Source organism: Nilaparvata lugens, chromosome 1 (genome assembly GCF_014356525.2).
Source record: "Nilaparvata lugens isolate BPH chromosome 1, ASM1435652v1, whole genome shotgun sequence".
Taxonomy (NCBI): Eukaryota; Metazoa; Arthropoda; class Insecta; order Hemiptera; family Delphacidae; genus Nilaparvata; species Nilaparvata lugens.
In genome coordinates this window covers 2693657-2717865 of record NC_052504.1, presented here as the reverse complement: position 1 = coordinate 2717865, position 24209 = coordinate 2693657, and the positions used below count along the sequence as shown (strand labels likewise).

Below are 24209 nucleotides of genomic sequence, written 5' to 3'. Positions count from 1 at the left end.
AGAAAATTCCTTGTTATTGACAAGATCTTGTTATCAATATAATTGAATCCCATATGATTTCATTTAACGAGACTATTCATATGATATAACAGCCGGAATAAGAAGCAAAAATTGTTTTCAAATTTGAATTGAAACATGTGTGTTTGCATTTTTCTTCGAAAAATATGAAAAAAACAAGTACTTTGACCATACTTCATCATTTCTTAATCTCATTTTTGTTCCAAGTGCATATACAGAAATCAAAAGTAAAGCACTGCTTATCAATATTTATACTAATTTTAGAAGTACGTATGTTCCGCCTAAGTGTTGAAGCTCCTAATCCGGTTTGAACGGATGGCTAGATCATTGCCAATGACAACTTCATCAAAAACTCACGTCTCTTCATTTTATTTTTTTGAATCTCAAGTTGTAGAGAATCATAGCATTTATTCCAATCTGATCCATCATCCCATACCACATTCTTAGTGACAATACAAGTAAATCTTTGTAATAAAAGTGTTTGATAAAAGTCCTACGTAAAAGACACTCTGGGGTGTTAGACACCCCAAACGAAGAACAAGATGACCTTGTAGAATGCTATTACTGACTGAAAGTGGTGGAGAGTAGTTGACAATACTACAAACTTAATTTAGACTGGGCATAAATTCCCATCTGTTTGATATTGTCAACTGCAGAACAGAAAAAAAATCCCTGGTGTGCGAAACACCCCAGTGTGTCTCTTTAGGGTTGAAAACTTGTGTTATTAACTCCGGTGTGAACGCAGCTTCAAGGTAATTCACCGCATTTAATTTGGATTTCCGTTTAATAATAATTCCATATGACTGATTGGTTGAATGAAAAAAAACCTACTCTCTCTTGTGTTTCAGAATTTTCTACAACAATAATATTGATAACCATGATTGTAAAAAAAGTGTTTGAAGCTTACCATAGGCTCAGTTCAAATATTTTTCTGAGAACAATAATGTTTGTCCTACTGTTGAATGAAACACTGAATATTGTGCTTGCTGTGATCAACTACTGGAATGTATTCATTGAACGGTTCATGGGCCTCAAGGATATTGTCCTCTTCGTCTGCCTATCTTCATGTGCTGTAGATATCAGCTTCCGGTGAGCAAATCAAATTCAATTTTCCTCCACCTACTGTCTAAAGTACTTACTTTACTCCCTGAAACCTAATACTAAAGTGTCACTTTTTCGCTCTCGGTAGTAAAAAACAGAAAAACTCCCTAGGGAGTAAAAGTGACACCATTTAAATAACATGGGGAGCATCTCTATTTTGAAACTTACATTGTAATAGGTTAGAAGGTCTAAGCTCAGATGAGAAAGCATAATAGAGGTGTCTGTCATTGAGTCAACTGAATTCAATACCACTACCAGAAATTTGATTAACTCATGAAATATATGTTTGTATGATAATTATTATATTCTCAATATTAGTAGACGATAAAAATTTATACAATTTTTAAAATATCTTGTTCTATTCAAAATACCAGCCAACAAATATTTTTGATCTGCAATTCAAATCTGAACCGCGTGATCTGGAGTCAGCCATTTTTGGTAGCTGCTCAGCTGATATAATTGTTACAACTTTTGCCGATAGATAGCGCAATCGGCAGTGACAATCAGACGACCGGTTTTTAGGTTTTAGATTTACGTTATGTTGTTAGGAATCATTGTCACCAATACGTAAGTTATTAGAATGATTTTATTTGCAGTTTCTATAGAAAAATGTAGATGGAGGTAAAATGTTGTGTACATCACGAGCGAAAAATACTTTTTCTCCCTCAGGAAAATTGCTGCCCTCGGCTTCGCCTCGGGCTTCAAACTTTTTCCCACAGGGAGAAAAAGTCGTACTTTTCACTCTAGATATACAAATAACTATTCTTTGCCATCAAAGAAAATCTGGTGTGGTACACTCACACAACTTTCCTTGCTCATTGATCTATAAGCCTCATTCTTAAACGAGGATCAAATCAAATCAAATCATATTTTTTCACAATTTACAAATAATACAGTACAGTTACAGTACATTCATATATACCCTTACGTTATGAGAGACTCACATGTAGGCTTAAGCCTGTGTTTGTGAGGGCCTGGCGTAATTCGCTGAATTTAAAATCGATAAACTAAATTATGAAAATTGATATTATATTAAACTAAATTGAGAAAAATACAGATTAAAAAAATGATATGAGTAAATGTTGATATTATAGGAAGAAAACAAATAATTGGCTGCAGAAACAGCCAGTTATAATTATTAATGACTGAAAGTTAGTAACTAATACTAAAAGGTAGATACACTATAGCAATGAAATTAAATACCAAGTTATAAAGAATTTTCCAAACTTAGAATGAAAGACTTATGTCAGGATAATCTAGGGGAATAACATTATGCCGATTGGCGGCTAAATAATTTTATTAAAACTACGATTATACTATTGTTATGTTTTCAGAGTACATTTTTCTTTGTTTGAATTATCAAATTTGAGGATTTTTAAAAGTTGTCAAAAAAGCTGTTCTACAAATAAAATATCGACGTGTGTTCTTTTGAATAAACTGCTCTACCTACCTACTTCATGCACAAGAAGGAGGCTACGAAGTAAATTTCCCAAGGATGGAGTGGACCCCCTGTTGATTTCTCAGGAAGGACACTCATGCTAGTTAATAGAGCAGATATATAACTATACAGGGTATGAATTTGAAGAAAATCAGTCCAGTCATTTTCGAGAAAACCGTGAAAAACAAGGTTTTTCAGTGATTAACCGCCATTTTTCTCAAGAATATTACGGAGCTCCTGCAATTTTCTCAGAAATGAGACTCATGTCAGTTGATAGGGCTTATAAATAGCTATCCATGATATAAATTTGAAGGAAATCGTTAGAGCTATTTTCGAGAAAACCGTGAGAAACATGGGTTTTTAGTCATTATCCACCATTTTTTCCGCCATTGTGAATTGAATTTTATTGAGTTTCTTATTGTCGGATCCTCATGGTATGAGAACCTTGAGTTGAGAATTTCAAGTCAATCGGTTAATGGAGTTATCGTGTTCACACACACACCCACCCACACACACACACACACACACACACACACACACACCACACACACCACACACACACACACACACAACACACACACACACAACACACACCACACACACACACAACCACACACACACACACACACACACACACACACACAACACACACACACCACACACACCACACACACACCACACACACACACACACACAACACACACACACACACAACACACACACACACACACACACACACACACACACACACACACCACACACACACACACACCACACACACACCACACACACACACACAACACACACACACACACACACACACACACACACACCACACACACACACACACCACCACACACACACACACACCCACACACACACCACACACACACACACACACACACCACACACACACACACACACACACACACACACACACACACACACACACACACACACACACACACACACACACACCACACACACCACACACACACACACACACACACACACACACACACACACACCACACACCACCACACACACACACACACACACACCACACACACACCACACACCACACACACACCACACACACACACACACACACACAACACACACACACACACACCACACAACACACACCACACACACACACACACACACACACACACACACACACACACCCACACCACACACACCACACACCACACACACACCACACACACACACAACACCACACACACACACCACACACCACACACACACACACACACACACACACACACACCACACCACACACACACACACACCACACACACCACACACACACACACACACACACACACACACACACACACACACACACACACACACACACACACACACCACACACCACACACACACAACACACACCACACACACACACTTATTCATAGATCATCGTGATCATTCTATTGATAAATAACTGAGAATAACTGAGATATTACATTCATTCAAATGCTAATGATTTAACAGTAATAATTATTGTTGCGTTTACACCATAGTTTATAACATGAGTTATTAACAAATGTTGTCAACTTGACTGAATCGACAAAAAATTCTCTTGACAAAAGTTAATAACAAGGAATTTTCTGTTGAAAACACGAGTTATCAACTTTTTTCAAGAGAATTTTTTGTCGATTCAGTCAAGTTCAAAACTTTTTATTAATAACTCATGTTATCAACCCCGGTGTAAACGCAACTCAACATGATGTTATTAACTTTTGTAATAAATTAACATCAGTTGATAGCAATAATGTTAAAAACTTGTGTTATTAACTCCGGTGTAAACGCAGCTCTACCCTGCTGTCAAAATTTGCAGTAGCAGAAGTCTTCAAGTTGATTCACCGCATTTAATTTGGATTTTCGTTTAATAATAATTCAATATGACTGATTGGTTGAATGAAAAAACCCACTCTCTCTTGTGTTTCAGTAATTTCTGCAACAATTGTGATAACCATGATTCTAAAAAAAGGGATGGAAGCTTACCATAGTTCAAATATTTTTCTGACAACAATAATGTTTGCCCTAATGTTGAATCAAACACTGAATATTTTGCTTGCTGTGATCAACTACTGGGATGTACTCATTGAACGGTTCATGGGCCTCAAGGATTTCGTTCTCTTCTTCTGTCTATCTTCATGTGCTGTAGATATCAGATTCCGGTGAGCAAATCAAATTCAATTCATTTGCCATAAAAAAAATCTGGTGTGTACACTCACACAACTTTCCTTGCTCATCGATCTATAAGACTCATTCTCGAACGAGGATAATCTAGGGGAATAACATTATGCCGATTGGCGGCTAAATAATTTTATTAAAACTACGATTATACTATTGTTATTGTTTCCGAAGAACATTTCCCTTTGTTTGAATTATGAAATTTGAGGATTTTTTAAAAGTTGTCAAAACAGCTGTTCTACAAATAAAATATCGACATGCGTTATTTTGAATAAACTGCTCTACCTACCTACCTCACGCATGAGAAGGAGGTTACAAAGTACATTCCTCAGGGATGGGGTAGACCCCCTGTTAGATTTTCCCTGCTAGTTAATTGATCTGATATATAACTATACAGGGTATGAATATGAAAAAAATCGGTCAAGTCATTTTTGAGAAAATCGTGAAAAACATGGTTTTTTAGTAATTATCCGTCATTTTTCTCAAGAATATTACGGAGCTCCTGCAATTTTCCCAGAAATCAGACTCATGTCAGTTGATTAGGCTTATAGATAGCTATCTAAGGTATAAATTTGAAGAAAATCGTGAAAACCGAGAAAACTGTGGAAAATTTTAAAATTTCGAGTGAATCGGTTGATTAGGAATGGAGTTATCGTGTTCACAGACACCCACACACACACACACACCGACCAACACCCAAAAATCATGTTCTTGGACTCAGGGGACCTTGAAACGTATAGAAAACATGAAATTATTATACCTTAATTTTTTTGGAAAGCAATACTCTCCTTACCTATGGTAATAGGGGAAAGAAAGTTTTGGAACGTATAGAAAACATGAAATTAGGGTACCTTAAATTTTCCTGGAAAGCAATACTTCCCTTACCTATGGAAATAGGGCAAGGAAAGTAATAAGAAAATCATTCCAACATTATCTGTCTTTCTTCCTGTGCTGTGGATATTGGCATAGAGGAAATAATATAGCATAGCATGGGAAGATATCCATTGTATGGGTAATTTATGTTCCAAATTTTAAGCAATTTTTATGTTAAACCAAGCCGATTACTGTTGACTACTGTCTATCGTTACTGTTCTGTTGGGGTGAGAGTCTAAGAACGGCACAGTCCAAGGTCCCTTTGCACAGTTTAAACTCATCATCATCATCATCATCATCATCATCATCATCATCATCATCATCATCATCGTCATTCATGATTAGGCTCAGTTGGCCTGTTCCAGCATCCATTTCTTCATCGGTCGTCCGACGCCTCTTCTCCCATCGGATTTGTAGTGCCAAGCTTGAATTGGAAGTATATTCGCTGGCATACGAAGTAGATGGCTAGACCATAAATTGGAACATAAATGCCCTATACCATGGCATATCTTCTTGTGCTATCTTCTCACTATGATAGAATATACTTAATAAAAAATATACATCACCAGCATTCTAAGCCAGTTCTCCAGCCAGGGGAGGGGTACCACCAATTTATTATTTGACTTTGAATACATATAAAGGCTTACACACAACTCCATGAAGCCTCATCATTGAATTTATTTCCCTCCATTGTATTCATCCATTGCCTTCGAGAGAATTTATCCCATTTTGTTTTTTATTTTAGATATGAACGCAGCAGCGCTCTCCTGTCAGTTATCGAAGACAAATTTATCGGCGAAAACAGAAATTGGAACGTCACCTCGACCTGCGCCCTCTACAGGCAACAGCTGATCGACCTTGACAAACGCATCTTTAAAATTATCACAGTCATCATCCTCAACATGAGCATTTGGCCGCTATTGGCTGTCGCACTGTTCAGAGTGGGCGGAGTGAAAACTCTCCATCCGCCCCTCCCCTGCGCCTACTACCTCCCACAAAGCGTGACGTCACACCCTGTGACGTCATATGTGACGATGTTCGTTCTGCAATCTTGTTGTTTGTCGATATTCGCGATTATAAGTCATGTTATCCTTTCATCAGTAACTGTAGCTCTACAGAAATTAGGGTTCGATTTTGAGCTGTTTTTTGAACTTGTGGATAGGTTTGACAAATCTGCCTTTGGACATGAAGAAAAATGTTCCAAAGAGGTTCAGGAAGAAGAGAGAGAGATAAAAACACCAGAGAACCAGTGGAAAGATAAAGAAGGAAATAGGAGGAAGCATGATGTGGTGAGTGAGAGAATATATAGGGTGCAGACTGAACGAAAATGTTCCAAAGAGAATAGAGGAGAGAAAGAGAAGAAAGAGATGGGAAGAGCAGAGAACCAAAGGGAAGAGAAGGATGGAGATTGCAGGATGTATGGTGTGGAGAGTGAGAGACAATTGAGAGAGCAGACCAGACTACTGGTTGCGTATCACCAGAAACTTTATAAGTGAGTATTCTCGTTTTCTTGAGGACTTTATAGTATTGAAACCTATGATTTCAGAATTCTTCCTACATGATAAGAGGATGAATCATTTTTGAGGCCCGGTTGCGCAAAAGCCGGTTAAATTTTAACCGTGATTGATTTAACGAGAACCAATCAGAGAAGGTTTTTTGGAAAAAGACGGCTTCTCTGATTGGTTCTTGTGGAATTAATCACGGTTAAAATTCAACCAGCTTTTGTGCAACCGGCACTGAGAGAAAAATAGCATAGAGTGAAGATAGCATAAGAAGATATTCCATGGTATGGGTCGTTCATGTTCCAAATTTCAAGCCGATGTTTTGTAGGATTCTACTTGGAGGAAAGAAGAAAGAATAATCCCTGAGGGAAGAAAAGAGTGAGAAAAAGATATTACAAGAAGATATCACATGGTATGAGTCGTTCATGCTACAAATTCGAATCCGATTTTTTGTTAACTAAAGCCGATTTCTGTCGACTACTGTCTATTATAATAAATTATTGTTTTGGCCTGGTGGGAGTGAAGAAAGGCACAGTATAAGAGACTACCAACGTTATGTTCACTAAAAATAACTATAAGGACTATCGGCTTGAGTTGACAATGAAATTTGGAGGACATATGCCTCATAGCATGGGATATCTTCTTATTCTATCTTCTCTCTATAGTATAATTGGCACGTATTTTAGAACTTTACTTATAGAAAAGAGAAGGGAATCATTTCTGAGGGAACAATATTGAATCCGTAGTTGTAACTGGTTATTGTTTGTCAATACCCTTTCTTGTGAATAAAACATTATCTTTTAAGCTGCATTTAGACCAAAGTTATTAACAAAATGTTTATTTTTCCGTCCTTATAGATTAGATGTGCATGTGTTTGTCAAGCTCCGTTCAATTTAATAGAATCTATAAGGAGGGAAAAATAAACATGTTGTTAATAACTTTGGTGTAAACGCAGCTTTAGAGTCTGATTAAGTAAGTTATTTTCTGCTCTCAAGTTATGTTAATGGAAGTAGAAATGCATTCCTGAGTTTAAGAAATAGAATAAAATGATCAATGATTCAATTATCAATGATTGATGATAAGGATTGATTGCATCTCGCAATTTTTAACAATCTTTATATATCAATTTAAAAATTAATCAATCTTAATGCAATTCATAATTAAAATTCAACAGGCTTCTGCGCGACCGGGACTATGGGTTCCTCTGCATACCCAGGCTTAGTTGATAATAATAGCTCCATTATCTGGGGCCTATTACACAAAGGTACAAGTATTGTTACCAACCATGGTTACGAACAAGTACTTGTAGTTACAAGATTACAAGTACTCACGTTTCACAAATATTTATGATCTACAAGTTTACAAATTTACAATTTTACAAGTCTACAAGTACTTCAATAGTAAACATAACCTATTTTCATGATAATTTCATTTTTTCATTCTTTATAAAGGTTACTTGTACTTTTCAATAATTACTTTGAAAATATTTGAAAGCAATATGATGTTTTTTGTACAGTCTACTTCATTTATTGCTGAATTTGTAACCTACACAGTATATGTACTCTGTATATATAGTATATGTACTATATATAATGTATGCTATATATACTGTGTATATATACTGTAGTAGACATAGCCTATGAGGTAACACATTAATAATTTTTTTGGAAATTTATTAAATTTAATTTCATGATGCATATATTTCCAAAATAATGAATTATAGAGGAATATAGGAGTATATATAAATATATTAGAAATATTTATTGAATATTTAAAATCATTCTAATGATCACTTGTAAATCCTTTACATAGCTTTCCACTTCGGTAGAAATTTCATAGTTATGAACATGTAATTTCGACAAAAATTGTTGGCTACAATGAAAATCTTTGTGAAACACTTGTTCGTAACAAGCAAATCACTTGTAAACATGTAGAAATTCACTTTTTGTGTAGTTGAGAAGTTGATATTGTGGTAATTATTCATATTGAATGAGAAAGACTAAGAAATTGTCAAAAAACCACTGATTTATTGATAATTAGAAAAATTCTAAATTTTCCAATTATCAATAAATCAGTGGTTTTTTGACAATTTCTTAGTCTTTTTCATTCAATATGTAGAAATTCATTGTAGCTACAAGTTTACGATTCTGCTTTTGTGAAACGCTTGTAATCAGCTGTTCTCCAAAACCATGGTTGGCAACATGACTTGTAACCTACTTGTACCTTTGTGAAACAGGCCCCTGATTATTTGAACTCAGCATTGCGTTGATCTGGGGCCCGTTTCACAAAGGTACAAGTGGGTTACAAGTCTTGTTGCCAACCATGGTTTTGGAGAACAGCTGATTACTAGCGTTTCACAAAAGCAGAATTGTAAACTTGTAGTTACAATGAATTTCTACAAGTTTACGAGTGATTTGCTTGTTACGAACAAGTGTTTCACAAAGATTTTCATTGTAGCCAACAATTTTTGTCAAAATTACTTGTTCGTAACTATGTAATTTCTACCGAGGTGGAAAGCTATGTAAAGGATTTACAAGTGATCATTAGAATGATTTTAAATATTCAATAAATATTTCTAATAATCAAAAATGCCCTATATCCCTCTAAAATTGATTATTTTGGAAATATATGCATCTGGAAATCAAATTTAATAATTTCCAAAATAGTTATCAATATGTTTCCTCATACGTTATGTGTACTATAGTATATATACACAGTATATATAGTATACATTATATATAGTACATCTACTATATATATACAGAGTACATATAGTGTGTAGGTTACAAATTCAGCAATAAATGGAGTAGACTGTACAAAAAACATTATATTGCTTTCAAATATTTTCAAAGTAATTATTGAAAAGTACAAGTAACCTTTATAAAGGATGAAAAAAGGAAATCATCATGAAAATAGGTTATGTTTACTATTGAAGTACTTGTAGACTTGTAAAATCGTAAACTTGTAAACTTGTAGATCATAAATTTTTGTGAAACGTGAGTACTTGTAACTACAAGTACTTGTTCGTAACCATGGTTGGTAACAATACGTGTACCTTTGTGAAATAGGCCCCTGATATTGGAATTGATCTCGACCGAGCGAAGCTTGTGAGAGTTCATGTCAGGTGATAAGTGAATTAACGAATTTTTTTATTTATTTTCAGTACAATGAAAATACTTAGTGAAAATGCAGGCTTTGGAACGTCATTATCAAACATTGCTATATGTTTGATGAATTGCGTATACCTGTACATATTTGTCAAGGTGAGAATATCAAAATAGTTATTTGTGCAACTAGTGCGCAAAGTGTCAGTTTGCTGCACCGAAAGAAACGTTTACGCCCGAGCCGTAGGCGAGGGCGGAATGGTTTCTTGAGTGCAGCAGAGGAACTTTGCGCACGTATTTCACATTAAGTTTTTCCTACAGTTACCATTGAATATGAGAAGTGGGTAATTATGGGTAAAATTGCCTGAAATCCATCAAATGTTTTTCTGTGTAATTTTATTATTGATAAAAACCTTAATTTATTGTCAAATTGAATAAAAATGTTGTCCTTGGTTATAATATATAATGTAATAATTAGCGCGTTGTGCTTGGTTGCACCTCTGCTCACTATAGCAGCCACAGCAGTCACTGTTACCAACTTCATTTTGATTTTGCTGCACTGTTGCTCCATATAACCTACTAAGTATTTTGCGTTGCCATGTTGCAAATCTGGAGTGCAGAAAAATTTTTCCCGCACTAGAGCGGAAAAGTGATTCTTTGCGTTCTGTAATCAGTGCAGCAATGGCCACTTTTCAACGTAACTGTAGGAAATATTCATTTTCCAAAAAATCTTCAAGTTCTCTCATTCAAATCACAATTTGTATGCTGATAGCCGGTTGCACAAAAGCCGGTTGAATTTCAATCGTGGTTGATTGATTCCATGAGAACCAATCAGAGAAGCCGTCTTTTCAAAAAAGCCATCTCTGATTGGTCCTTGTGGAATTAATTACGGTTGAAATTTAACCGGCTCTTGTGCAACCGGGCCTAAATCTTACTCCTTTCAGAAACATCACTTATTTTAGAAAAAATATTAATACTCACTTTTGATTCTTCATAGTTCTATAGTGAGATCCACGTTATAATGGCAGTGTTTGATTAGCAATGTTATTGGTATCCTTGTCTATCATTCAACAAAGCGGATAGCGCTATCTCTTTCTCGCTTTGCTCTGTTGCCAGATCGTCTTTCAACAATGTAGAATTAATTGACAGAACGAAGTGAGGTCTAAGATTCAAGTCGACGGTTTGGCATTTATTTTAATGTTTATATGTTGCGCATTTACGGCGAAACGCGGTAATGGATTTTCATGAAATTTGACAGGAATGTTCCTTTTTTAATTGCGCGTCAACGTATATGAAAGGTTTTTGGAAATTTTGCATCCCAAGGATAATATAAAAGGAAAAAGGAGCCTCCTTCATACGCCAATATTAGAGTAAAGATCAGACTATAGAATCATTCATCATAAATCAGCTGACAAGTGATTACACAGATGTGTGGAGAAGCCAGTCTATTGCTGTTTTTCCATAAGGTCTATAGTTTCAATCAGGTACTTGTGGAAGAGAATCGTGAGGTCTACGGTTCACAGAACTACTGGTAATTAATTAACAAAATATTTAATCTTGATTATGAAAATTCATCATGAAATCATTGAAGAATATACTTTCTCGCTTGATAATGAAATATAATTGATTATTTTTAACGAGAATGAACAGTTAAGATTACATCAATGAAGCGGTATCAGTTACCCTCCACAGAAGGCATTGACAAGACAGAGGATCGGCAATGTTGTCCTCCTAACTTCCTCCACTGCCATTATAACGTGGACCTCACTATAGGAGCTGAACGAAATGAGGAAGGACTAAGATCCCTGGAAACAGAAACATTGAGCAGCAAAGTATGGATGAAGCTCTATGATTGGTCATCACCTGTCGACCAATGAAGGTTGAGCTCGGCTGTCATTGGCTGAGAATGGATACACCCCAATAGGCCTATTCCGAATATGTTCATGAGAGCCGGTAAAAGATAAAAATCTGGTGTGGTACACTCACACAACTTTCCTTGCTCATTCAACTGTTAGCCCCATTCTTAAAAGAGAATAATTTAGGGGAATAACATAATGACGATTGGCGGCAACATATTCGAAACTACGATCAGACTTTTGTATATGTGTATATTATGATTGTTTTCCTTTGTGTAAATTGTGAAATTCAATAATTTTTTGAAATTCGTCGAAACAGCTGTTCTACAGATGAAATATCTCGACTATGTGTTCTTTTTATGAACTGCTCTACCTACCTACCTCATGCACGAGAAGGAGGATACAAAGTCCATTTCTCAAGGATCGGGTGGACCCCCCATTAGTATCCCAGAAAGGAGACTCATGCCAGTTGATAGAGCTGATTAATGCGTATGAATTTGAAAAATATCGGTCAAGTCATTTTTGAGAGAATTGTGAAAAACATGGTTTTTTAGTAACTATCCGCCATCTTTCTCAGGAATATTACGGTGCTCCTGAAATTTACCCAGAAATAAGACTCATGTCAGTTGATAGGGCTTATAAATAGCTATTCAACGTCAGAATTGGATGTAGAATATCATCCCCGATATCCTAGTAGTGCTAGAAAATATCCAGGTTTGAAGGATAGAAAGGAAATTTAACTTTTATGATAAAATTGGGAACATCGCGAAAATTTGTTTTTCTTTTGAATATCACTTCTCTCAGGATGATGGGGCGTAGTAATGCATAAATATTTTATATCAGATTAACGTGGAGAATGTCTCCTTTCTATTGGTATCTGAATCATTTCTATCCGACCTATAGTTATTTTTTAATAAATGATTATGTTCGCCAATGTCGAGACATTTCAAGCGGAAAACATGAAATTTTCGACATTCTGGAAAATTTTTTGTTTCAAAAGATAAGTGGGTGGTGAAAGCTAAATTATTTTTTCAATTGTCAAAAGTAGTCGGAACAACGTATTTTGGTCTCCAAGGAATTTTAAAGTTCGGAGAGCGGCTGCATGGTATGCATTGTGTACCAAATTGTATGGTAAAAGCTGGAAATTTACGAGATATTTGACCGAGTTATTTCAAACGTAAGCAGCTGATTGCCTCTAGAAAGGCTGTAATGAAACACTACTTATATTACTCGAGGCGAGGTTGTCATTTTCACTATTTCATAATCATGTGGCTTGCAGTTGCTGAATTTTCAATCGTTCTGTATTTTGTTTTGTTGATCCCAGCTATCAAAAGCCTATGGCGGCACATCATTCAGCCGCTATCTTCGACTTTGAAACTCCTGAGAGGCCAAAATACGTTGTTCCGAGTACGTTTGACAATTGGAAAAATAATTTCAATTATTTCTGAGAAACTTTCTCGCTTTCACCACCTACTCATCTTTTGAAACAAAAACTTTTCTAGCATGTCGAAAATTTCATGTTTTCTGCTGGGAATGTCTCGACATTGACGAACATTAACATTAATTAACAAAATAACTAGGGGTCGGAAAAAACTGTCCAGACGCCAATAGAAAGGAGACATTTTTCCCGCTAATTTGATATAGAATTATCACGCATCACGACGCCCCATGCTTCTGAGAAGTGATATTGAAAAGAAAAAACAAATTTTCGCGATGTTTCTAATTTTATCATAAATTCCCTTTTGATCCTTCAACCCTGAAAATTTTCTAGCACTACTAGGATATCGGAGATGATATTCTACATCCAATTCTGATGTTGAATTGGAAATTTGAGAAAGTTGCAATTTTACACGATTTGGCAACCATGTACTTTCTTCGAATGGAGGGCCAAGGCTCAACTTATTTCACACAAACTATAGAAACTAAAATAAAGGAATTTTATATTCTCCAAATCATCTGGTTTTGTTGGTTGCTAAGCTGTAAGCTTCCCTTTATTTTCTTGTTGTTTGACGACTCTCAAGACCATTTATTTGGTTTATGAACTTAATAAAGTTGCGTTTACGCCAAAGTTATCAAAAAATTTTTATAGATTCCATAAGATTGGACGGAACTTGACAAACACATATGTTCATCATGTGTATGATACAGTATGTTCAATCTAATAGAATCTATAAAAATTAAGTTATCAAAATGTTGTTAATAATTTAGGTGTAACCGCAGCCTTAAGCTGCGTTTACACCGGAGTTAATAACACAAGTTTTTAACCTTTTTGTTATGAACTGATGTTTATTACAAAAGTTTGAAACATCATGTTGAGTTGCGTTTACACCGGAGTTGATAACATGAGTTATTAATAAAAAGTTGTCAACTTGACTGAATCGACAAAAAATTCTTTTGAAAAAAGTTGTTGACTCGTGTTTTCAACAGAAAATTCCTTTTTATTAACAAGATTTATGTTATCCATCGAGAGTCGGTATTTTTTGTTAATAACAGGTTACTATCTTCCCCGCAACCCCCTCGCCCAGCATCCCTACCCTACAACTACAGCTGTTCCCTAATAATTACAGCTGCGGACAAAACACGTGACAAAGCTATTAACTTTTGTTGATAACAAAACTAGCAACGAAAAGAAACTGTTATCAACTTTTGTTTCAAACTATGGTGTAAACGCATTATAATTTATTTACATTAGATCAGATGAAGATCGATATTTTAATGATCACACACATGTTTCAATTCAAATTTGAAGACAATTTTTTACTTTCTATTCCGGCTGTTATATCATATGAATAGTCTCGTTAAATAAAATCATATGGAGGCCAATTATATTGGTAACAAGATCTTGTTAATAACAAGGAATTTTCTGTTAGAAAAATGAGTTATAACTTTTGTCAAGAGAAATTTTTGACGATTCAGTCAAGTTGATAACTTTTTGTTAATTCAATCCAATTTTATTTTTCATGTTATGAATCGTATATAATACAATGTTAACACAATTCATAAACATCACATCATAAATACATTACAAATGTTACTACAATATTTATATAATATAGTCTGAATCATTGAAAAAAATAAGTTAATATCACAGATGGAATTGAAGTTGAATGAACTAAAAAACAGTGGAATCAAAAGTCTCCAATACTGAAAAGTTGCAGATCATAGAATTAAGTGGCATTTTTAGTTTTCAATTAACCATAATTCAATTCAATTCATTACTTGTCATGGCTAAACAATGGTATGCATGGACAATAGTCACATACATTCAAATTTCAACATTCATTTAGAAAGTAAGACTAGATAAATTTTAAAAATTGTTAAAATATGATATTTGAAAACTTATAAATAATATGTCAGTTACAACTCATACTTATATAGAAACAATAAAATCTGGAAACATTAACATTGCACTCGAAAGTAACACGATGGATTCTTAATACATTTTTTCAGTCTTATTTTGTTTTTCTCTAATCAGTTTATTGGGGATTGCCAAGTATAGGGACACTGGGCTATCAACCAGATTTTCAGTCATGTCCTGAAAACTGTCAGTGTTTGAGCCTCTTTCAAGTGGTTCGGCAACCAATTAAATACTTTGTTACCCATATGCTGTGAGCTGTGAGCTAGATTTGTAAAAGGTTGTTCTGTGTGGTTTAATTCTCAACGCACCTCTGGATCTTGTGTTATGACTATTGATATTTGACCCTGTTGTCCAATTTGTCTTGTATTTGAAGGCAAAGATAGATACGTAATATACATATAGAGAGCAGGGACAGTCATTATTGCTGCTGATCGGAAGAGATAACTGCATGAGGACCTCGGTGGCTTTCTAAATAAATTCGAATTATTCTCATTTGTGCCCTAAAGACCGGCAGAGAGTTTCCTGAGTCCCCCAAAGAAGTATTCCATAGGACAGTAGAGGCTTGAAGTATCCATGGTAGGCAGTGACAACTGCCTCTCGGTCGAGCATACTAGAAAGCCTTGACACCAGAAAAGCTGCAGCATTCAGTTTTTTCAGGAGTGAATCAATGTGAATAGTCCATGACAAGCCCTGGTAAATTGCCAATCCCAAGTCAATTGCCAATCCCAAGTCAATTGCCAATCCCAAGTCAATTGCCAATCCCAAGTCAATTGCCAATCCCAAGTCAATTGCCAATCCCAAGAAACCGGCAGAAGAGGAGGACTGCACATCCTCACCATCTATACTGAATTGGACCAAGCTTGGAGGTGATCTATGAATCTGAAATTCAATAGAAGATGTTTTGGTAATATTCACCTCCAACTAATTTGCCCTGCACCAGTTGGTCACCTCACAAAGAACAGTATTTCCAGTCAACTGAAGTTCTTCTATATTTTTAGCCGTTACCAGGAAATTTGCATCGTCAGCAAAAAGAAGAGACTTGGCTGAATGAACATTAGCAGGGAGGTCGTTCATATATATATGAAACAGCAATGGACCCAGTATCGAACCCTGTGGAATTACTCGTATTATTAACTCCAGTGTAAACGCAGCTTCAGGCATCTCAGTGGATCCTAAGCATCTCAGTGAAGTAGCATTGTGCTTCCTGAGAAATAAAATTCATTATTATAATGAATAATTATAATTCTAGACTCCTGTCTTCTATTTTCAGACAGACGTGGTTGTGATACGAATCTTGGCATTCTGGTTCGTGACATTGTCTTCCTTTCTAGTCTTCTTCTACTGCCATTGTGGACAGAACATTATCAACAGGGTAAGATACCCATAATCGAATTACAAATTTTCAACTCTCACGAATGATAACATACAATTTTTCTAATGTTGAATATTATCAAGCTCGTTTCACAAACTAACTAGTAGTTCTGTGAACAGTAGACCTCACGCAGTATTCTCATTCACAAGTACCTGATTGAAACTATAGCCCTTATGGAAATACAGCAATAGACTGGCTTCTCCACACATCTGTGTAATCACTTGTCAGCTGATTTATGATGAATAATTCTATAGTCTTATTCTTACTCTAAAATTGGCGTATGAAGGAGGCTCTTTTTTCCTTTCATATTATCCTTGAAATGCAAAATTTCCAAAAACGTTGAATATACGTTGACGCGCAATTAAAAAACGAACATACCTGTCAAATTTCATGAAAATCTATCACCGAGTTTCGCCGTAAATGCGCAGCATATAAACATCCAAACATTTGAACATTTAAACATTAAGAGAAATGCCAAACCGTCGACTTGAATCTTAAGCTGCGTACACATATACGCGCTTCCAACCCGCACCGAGCACGCTCTTCCCTCGTACCGCCCTCGTTCCTCCATCGTACCGCAGTCGCTCCGCCCCCGCTCGGCAGTCGCACCCATCATGAACGTGACGGAAGATGTTGGATCTTCTGGCGTTCCCCGGTCGAACCACTGTTGCTCACCGGTCGATCATCAATCGCTCTGCTGGAGTGACGTTCGGTTGCGGAGCAGAGCGAAAGTCTGTACGCACCTTTAGACCTCACTTCGCTCGGTTAATCATAAATTTTAATTAATATCACTTAAAGTTTTGAAAAATATGAAAAACTTTAATGAGGTCCACCTTACACCTTATGATCAATCGTAACTTTTCCATTTCAGAATGAGGACGTTAGAAGAAGACTGGCTGGAGTATCATGGATCAACCGTCCCAAATGGTTCCAACGTGCTCTGATTCTCATGATCACCAGATCCAACGCTGAAGTCCATCTTAAGCCTTATGGAATTTATGTGCTCAATCATGCCACGTTTACTAATGTGAGTACATTTTTCCCAATGTAATTCATCAAATTCGATATAATAATGATAATAATTTTTCCTACAGTTACGTTGAAAAGTGGCCATTGCTGCACTGATTACAGAACGCAAAGAATCGCTTTTCCGCTCTAGTGCGGGAAAAATTTTTCTGCACTCCAGATTTGCAACATGGCAACGCAAAATACTTAGTAGGTTATATGGAGCAACAGTGCAGCAAAATCAAAATGAAGTTGGTAACAGTGACTGCTGTGGCTGCTATAGTGAGCAGAGGTGCAACCAAGCACAACGCGCTAATTATTCATTATATATTATAACCAAGGACAACAGTGGATGACAGCGACAGCCGACAGTCACCACATTCAGCACACAGCCGCCTCTTCATTCAAACACTACTACATTATTCAGGCAATTTTACCCATAATTACCCACTTTCATATTCAATGGTAACTGTAGGAAAAACTTAATGTGAAATACGTGCGCAAAGTTCCTCTGCTGCACTCAAGAAACCATTCCGCCCTCGCCTACGGCTCGGGCGTAAACGTTTCTTTCGGTGCAGCAAACTGTCACTTCGCGCACTAGTTGCACAAATAACTATTGGTTCCTATTCAAGTGATAATAATGTGAAATTGTTCTTCTATGTTTGGTATTGAAGCATCTAAATTTAAAAATCTGCTTTGTGCAATCAATCGAGAACTGAAAATTTTGTTAAGTGAACAACTACAAGACTTGAACTATTTCGGACTATGTGTAACCGTATCTGAATTTTAGACAGGAATAGCATTCATCAAACTCGATATATTGATGATAATAATTTTAGTCCCTATTCAAGTGATAATAATGAGAAATTTTCCTTCTGTGTTTGGTATTGAAGCATCTAAATTTAAATATCTGGTGTGGTACACTCACACAACTTTCCTTGCTCATTGATCTATAAGCCTCATTAACGAGGATAATTTAGGGAATAACATTATGCCGATTGGCGGCTAAATAATCAAAACTACGATTATACTATTGTGATTGTGTTCAGAGTACATTTTCCTTTGTTTGAATTGTGAAATTTGAGGATTTTTCAAAAGTTGTCAAAACAGCTGTTCTACAAATGAAATATCGACATGTGTTCTTTCGAATAAACTGCTCTACCTACCTACCTCACGCACGAGAAGGAAAGTTACAAAGTAAATTTCTCAAGGATGGGTTGAACCCCCTGTTTATTTTCCAGCGAGGAGACTCATGCTAGTTAATAGAGCTGATATATAGCTATACAGGGTATGAATTTGAAAAAAATAGGTCGAGTAATTTTTGAGAAAATCGTGATAGAAATTAAACAAAATTCATTCTTCTCAGGAATATTACAGAGCTCCTGCAATTTTCCCAGAAATGAGACTCATGTCAGTTGATAGGGCTTATGAATAGCTATCTAGGGTATGAATTTGAAGAAAATCGTTAGAGCCGTTTTCGAGTAAACCGTGGAAAACATGGTTTTTAAGCCATTATCCGCCATTTTCTCTGCCAATTTTTATTGAATTTCCTATTGTCGAATCCTCATGGTATAAGGACCTCAAATTTGAAATTCCAAGTCAATCGGTTAATTAGGAATGGAGTTATCGTGTTCACAGACGTATAGAAACGTATAGAAAACATGAAATTAGGGTACCTCAAATTTTTTTGAAAAGCAATACTTCCCTTACCTATGGTAATAGGGCAAGGAAAGTAAACATCTGCTTTGTGCAATAGATCAAGAACTGGAAATTCTGTTAAGTGAACAACTACAAGAGTACAAGACCTAAATCGGACTATGTGTAACCGTATCTGAATTTGGGGAGGAATAGCACAAGGTTACCTTATTTTTTTCTCTCCCTATCATTTCGATGATGCACTTATTGTATGAATCAATAATCACTGAATTTATGGTTCAAGTAGTGTCAATCGAATACTGCCATTATAACGTGGACCTAATTATGAACCTTCCTACTTATTATGATAGTACTTCTTTAAAATTTAAACTGTTAAAAGAATCACTCCAAAATGGTGGAAATTACAAATAATACACTCTATGTTATTGAGTTCATTTTTACAAAAAAATTAGTGGCGCAGTCGCAGGAGATTGCTTGCGGCGCCTGCGCAGGTTGACTGCTCCGTTTCACTCTCTCTCCAGGTGAATGCCTTCGGGTTGGTGAGGCATTGCTCGCCTCTGCTCCTATTCGTGCTCTTTCCAGACGACCGTGAACCGAAACGAACGCTCTCACTCGCTCTCATTGTGAGCGCATAACGTGGGAACGTAACGCAGTTTCTTGAAGTGTCTCCCGGCAAACCAATTTATAAGACGTTGTCACGTCAAAATGCAACTTCAGAATCGGTATGACTTTAATGAGGTCCACGTTATAATGGCAGTGGAGAATGATAGCAGAACAACGTTGCCGATCCTCTTTCTTGTCAATGTCTTCTATAGACGGTAGATGGTACAGTTTTATTGGGGCCATATTAACTGTTCATTCTCATTTAGATTAATCATTCAAATTCTATCAAGCAAGAAATTATATTTTTCAATGTACAATTGATAAATTAAGATGAAATACTATGTTGATTAATAATTATTTATTCTACATTTTTGATAGACGATATGGCCACAAAGCAAAGCGAGGAAGAGACAGCGATATCCGCTTTGTTGAATGATATACAAGGATAGAAATACCATTGCCATCATAACGTGGACCCCATTATATACAAGGAACATTCTTGAAATGGAAATTCTCTGCTCATCATAACACTCCTTCTTAGAAATTCGAACTTTTGGAAGGATTTCTCAAAAACGAAGATCATTTTTAAGAATCAAACTCAAATATCATACACTTCATTCTCAACAGATCATTTTTATATTACAAGCATAATATTTTACAATGAGTATGTTTATAGTTGCAGATGATATCATCATTCATCATCATCATTATTTAGCATTGGTGCGTTCTATTTTTACTTTCCTTGCCCTATTTCCATAGGTAAGGAAAGTATTGCTTTCCGAAAAAAATTAAGGTATCAGAATTTCTAAATTTCTATACGTTTCAAGGTCCCCTGAGTCAAAGACACTGGTTTTTGGGTATTGGTCTGTATGTGTGTGTGTATGTATGAGTGTATGTGCGCTGTTTACACGATATCTCATCTCCCAATTAACGGAATAACTAGAAATTTGCAACTTAAGGTCCTTACAGTATAAGGATCCGACACGAACAATTTCGATCAAATGCAATTAAGGATGGCGGCTAAAATGGCTAAAATGTTGTCATAAACAGGGTTTTTCGCGATTTTCTCGAAAACGACTCCAACCATTTCGATCGAATTTATAGCTAAAATAGCCATTGATAAGCTCTATCAACTGCCACAAGTCCCATATCTGTGAAAATTTCAGGAGCTCCGCCCCATCTATGCAAAGTTTTATTTTAGATTCCCAATTATCAGGCCTCAGATACAATTTAAACGAAAAATTCAAGTGTAAAAGATTGAGCATGAAAATATCAACAATTTATGTTCAGTAACATTTTTACCTGAAATTGAAAATAAGGTCGAAATTCGAGAAATTGTGATTATCCAATTGCAAACTGTCGGCAACTGTTGATTCTATTTAATGATTCACTATGAAGAGATAGCAGACTTCGTATGTCTCCAGCGTTATTGTCCTGTCACCAGCTGGTTCGGATCTTTGTTTATAAGTAGACTTGAGATGCGCGTAAACACTAGCGTCAGGTGATCAATTCCCATACTGGCAAGGAAAGTTGTGTGAGTGCACCACATCAGATTTTTTTGTCCTCATATTGTGTCATTAATCCTATACTATTAAACGAACAATTTCTGTTTTCATGTTTACAAGTTTATATGTTTAGATGTTCAGATGTTTAGATGTTTTTATGTTTAAATTTATATACCTGAATGTTACCTGATACCTGAACGGATCTCGAAAACGGCTCTAACGATTCTCACGAAATTTGGAGCAAAGTAGGTTTGTGATATGAAGATTCGATTGCACTAGGTCTCAACCCTGAGATAACTCGCTGAAGGACATCAGAAGGATAAATACGTCCTTGGAAAAACAGCTGGAAATTTGTTGTCTGTCGATACCGTGGAAGTGAGTGAACGAGTGCATGTGTGTGGGATCATCCAGCTGATCTCACGAGAAGAAAAAGTCAGCAAGAGAAACTTATTTTCGTTTATTTCTTTTTATTTAGAAATACGTTCACTTCAGAAAATCCAAAATAGTAACTAGATGCTGTTAGTATAGAATAGTTCATAGTATATTAACAAGTATTTTAGCAAACATAGTATATCAATCCAAATCGAATTCAAAGTATATCTATTTGTAATAATTGATGATCGGTTCATTTTTTTGAAGTGCGAATAAATTATTATTTTGATGAGTGATAGTAGCTCAACCTAGATTTTGATTTGAACTGTAGTATAAATTTGAAAAGGAACAGTTTTGGGCAAAAGCCTGTAGTGCCTCCTCATATAGCTGTAAAACTAATTGTACGACTGAGAAAATAAATAAATAAATATAAACTATTAGCCGTCAGGCTCGCTTCGCTCGCCATATCCCTCTAGCCAGGGCGTATCTTTGACGTTATTGCAAATTCCTTCTAACACAACATTATTACACGCTAGCTGAGCTTCTGTACTAAATTTGAACATTTGCTGTTCATTTGTTCTTGATAAGTCTGAGAAAACGCTAAAAACGCTGGAAAAACGCAGATTATGGGCGTATCTTTGGAAAATTTTCCAAATCCATTCTTAGTGCCCCTCTAAAGGGCCAACTGAATATTCCTACCAAATTTGAAATATTCTATGTCATATTCTTATCATATGTTAGGACGATCCAGTCGGGGTTCCATACTAAACGTCTGGCTAAACGGATATGGCGAGCGAAGCAAGCCTGACGGCTAGTAATATAATATTCCCAGGGCTCTGATTGAAGTAGCAGTGCCCAATCAATTTTCCTGCGATAAATGCATTTCAATCTTCAACTTGGTGCCAACCTAACAAAGTCAACTCAACTTAATGCCAACCTGACAAAATTATCAATTTAGTTACACGAACAACTGTTTCGAAGAGGTACTCTCTCTAGATTATAGTTCTATATTAACATATGGTATGGCTTTTTTTCAATTATAATTAAGAGAATAAGAAGAATATACATGCTAAAAGACGAACTTTAAACCCTTTAAAACCACCCTTAGAGTTAAAATATTGCCAAAAGATCTCTTAGTGCGCCTCTAAAGGCCAACTGAACATACCTACCAAATTTGAACGTTTTTGGTCCGGTAGATTTTTAGTTCTGCGAGTGAGTGAGTGAGTCAGTCAGTGAGTGAGAGCCATTTCGCTCATATTATATATATATATATATATATATATATATATATATATATATATATATATATATATATATATATATATATATATATATATGAATTCAATCTTCCGTTACAAATTTCCTATGCTTTTACACTCCAGAGCGAAGCTCGGTCCCCCGATATTTATGTTATTATGTGCGAAGTGTTGAATCACATTGCAATAGTTATTTGTTATGAGTTGAAATTTTTCTTATCCTTCCCGATTTCTGTGTAAATTCATCGTAGTGTTCTCAAGTGTCATAATATCACGTCATAAATAATCATTCATATGAACATCATCAGATTTATTTTGAATAAAGTGAAGTATTTCAGTTAATATTTCTCTCTTTTTTTGCAGATTTTGAACCTGTCCTACTCATCTTCCAATGTCCTAAAGGCGCTGTCATGAAATTCGAAATCAGAAAGACTATCATCTTCAAGGTTAAAGTAATCAATATTCCATGAAGTTGAGAAAACGACACAATAAACGTCACTTGATGAAACGATAATTGACTATTATTTATTTTCTATTAGGCTAGACAAAGCAAGCATAGTCTAGAAAAACGTATCCTGTGTTTCTAGTCATACTCATTACCTATTGATTATCCATTTTCATTGATTATACCTCTCCAATTATTGCAGATCAATCTTAAGGCTGTGCAAATGCTTAAAATAAACTTTCTACTCGCGATATTTCTCAAAGTTTTCCGATTTGTATAAATAAACTTTCAAAATAGAACTTTTAAAAGTAGAAATAAACTTTCAAAATAAAACTTTTAAAAGTAGAAATAAACTTTCTACTCGTTATATTTTTCAAAGTTTTCCGATTTGTATATCATCAAGCTATCAAAATGAAAAGGTTTTCTCAAAAAACATTTTTTTTCGATCATTACTTTTTGAAATATGAGCGCCTGAAGTTTGCATTTTTGGGACAGAACATTTCAAATTCGGTAGAAAATAAA

The 24209-nt window shown here is 35.7% G+C and overlaps 1 protein-coding gene across 1 annotated transcript; it reads left to right on the top strand.

Moving 5' to 3' along the window:
• The first annotated feature begins 4538 nt into the window (after positions 1–4538).
• Positions 4539–23756, top strand: LOC120351168. Its single transcript, XM_039427459.1, has 6 exons — positions 4539–4764; positions 6399–7145; positions 10319–10418; positions 16744–16845; positions 17717–17872; positions 23606–23756. The coding sequence occupies exons 1-6, from the start codon at positions 4559–4561 to the stop codon at positions 23654–23656; spliced, it is 1362 nt and encodes a 453-aa protein (XP_039283393.1). The 5' UTR covers positions 4539–4558; the 3' UTR covers positions 23657–23756.
• Positions 23757–24209: the final 453 nt, after the last annotated feature.

What these genes read in the sequence shown, in the direction of transcription:
- LOC120351168 (XM_039427459.1), top strand. Translation starts at nt 4,559, where the DNA reads ATGATTCTAAAAAAAGGGATGGAAGCTTACCATAGTTCAAATATTTTT. An exon ending in GCTGTAGATATCAGATTCCG is followed by an intron (nt 4,765 to 6,398) that starts GTGAGCAAATCA and finishes TTTTTATTTTAG; the next exon opens with ATATGAACGCAGCAGCGCTC. An exon ending in ATCATGCCACGTTTACTAAT is followed by an intron (nt 17,873 to 23,605) that starts GTGAGTACATTT and finishes CTTTTTTTGCAG; the next exon opens with ATTTTGAACCTGTCCTACTC.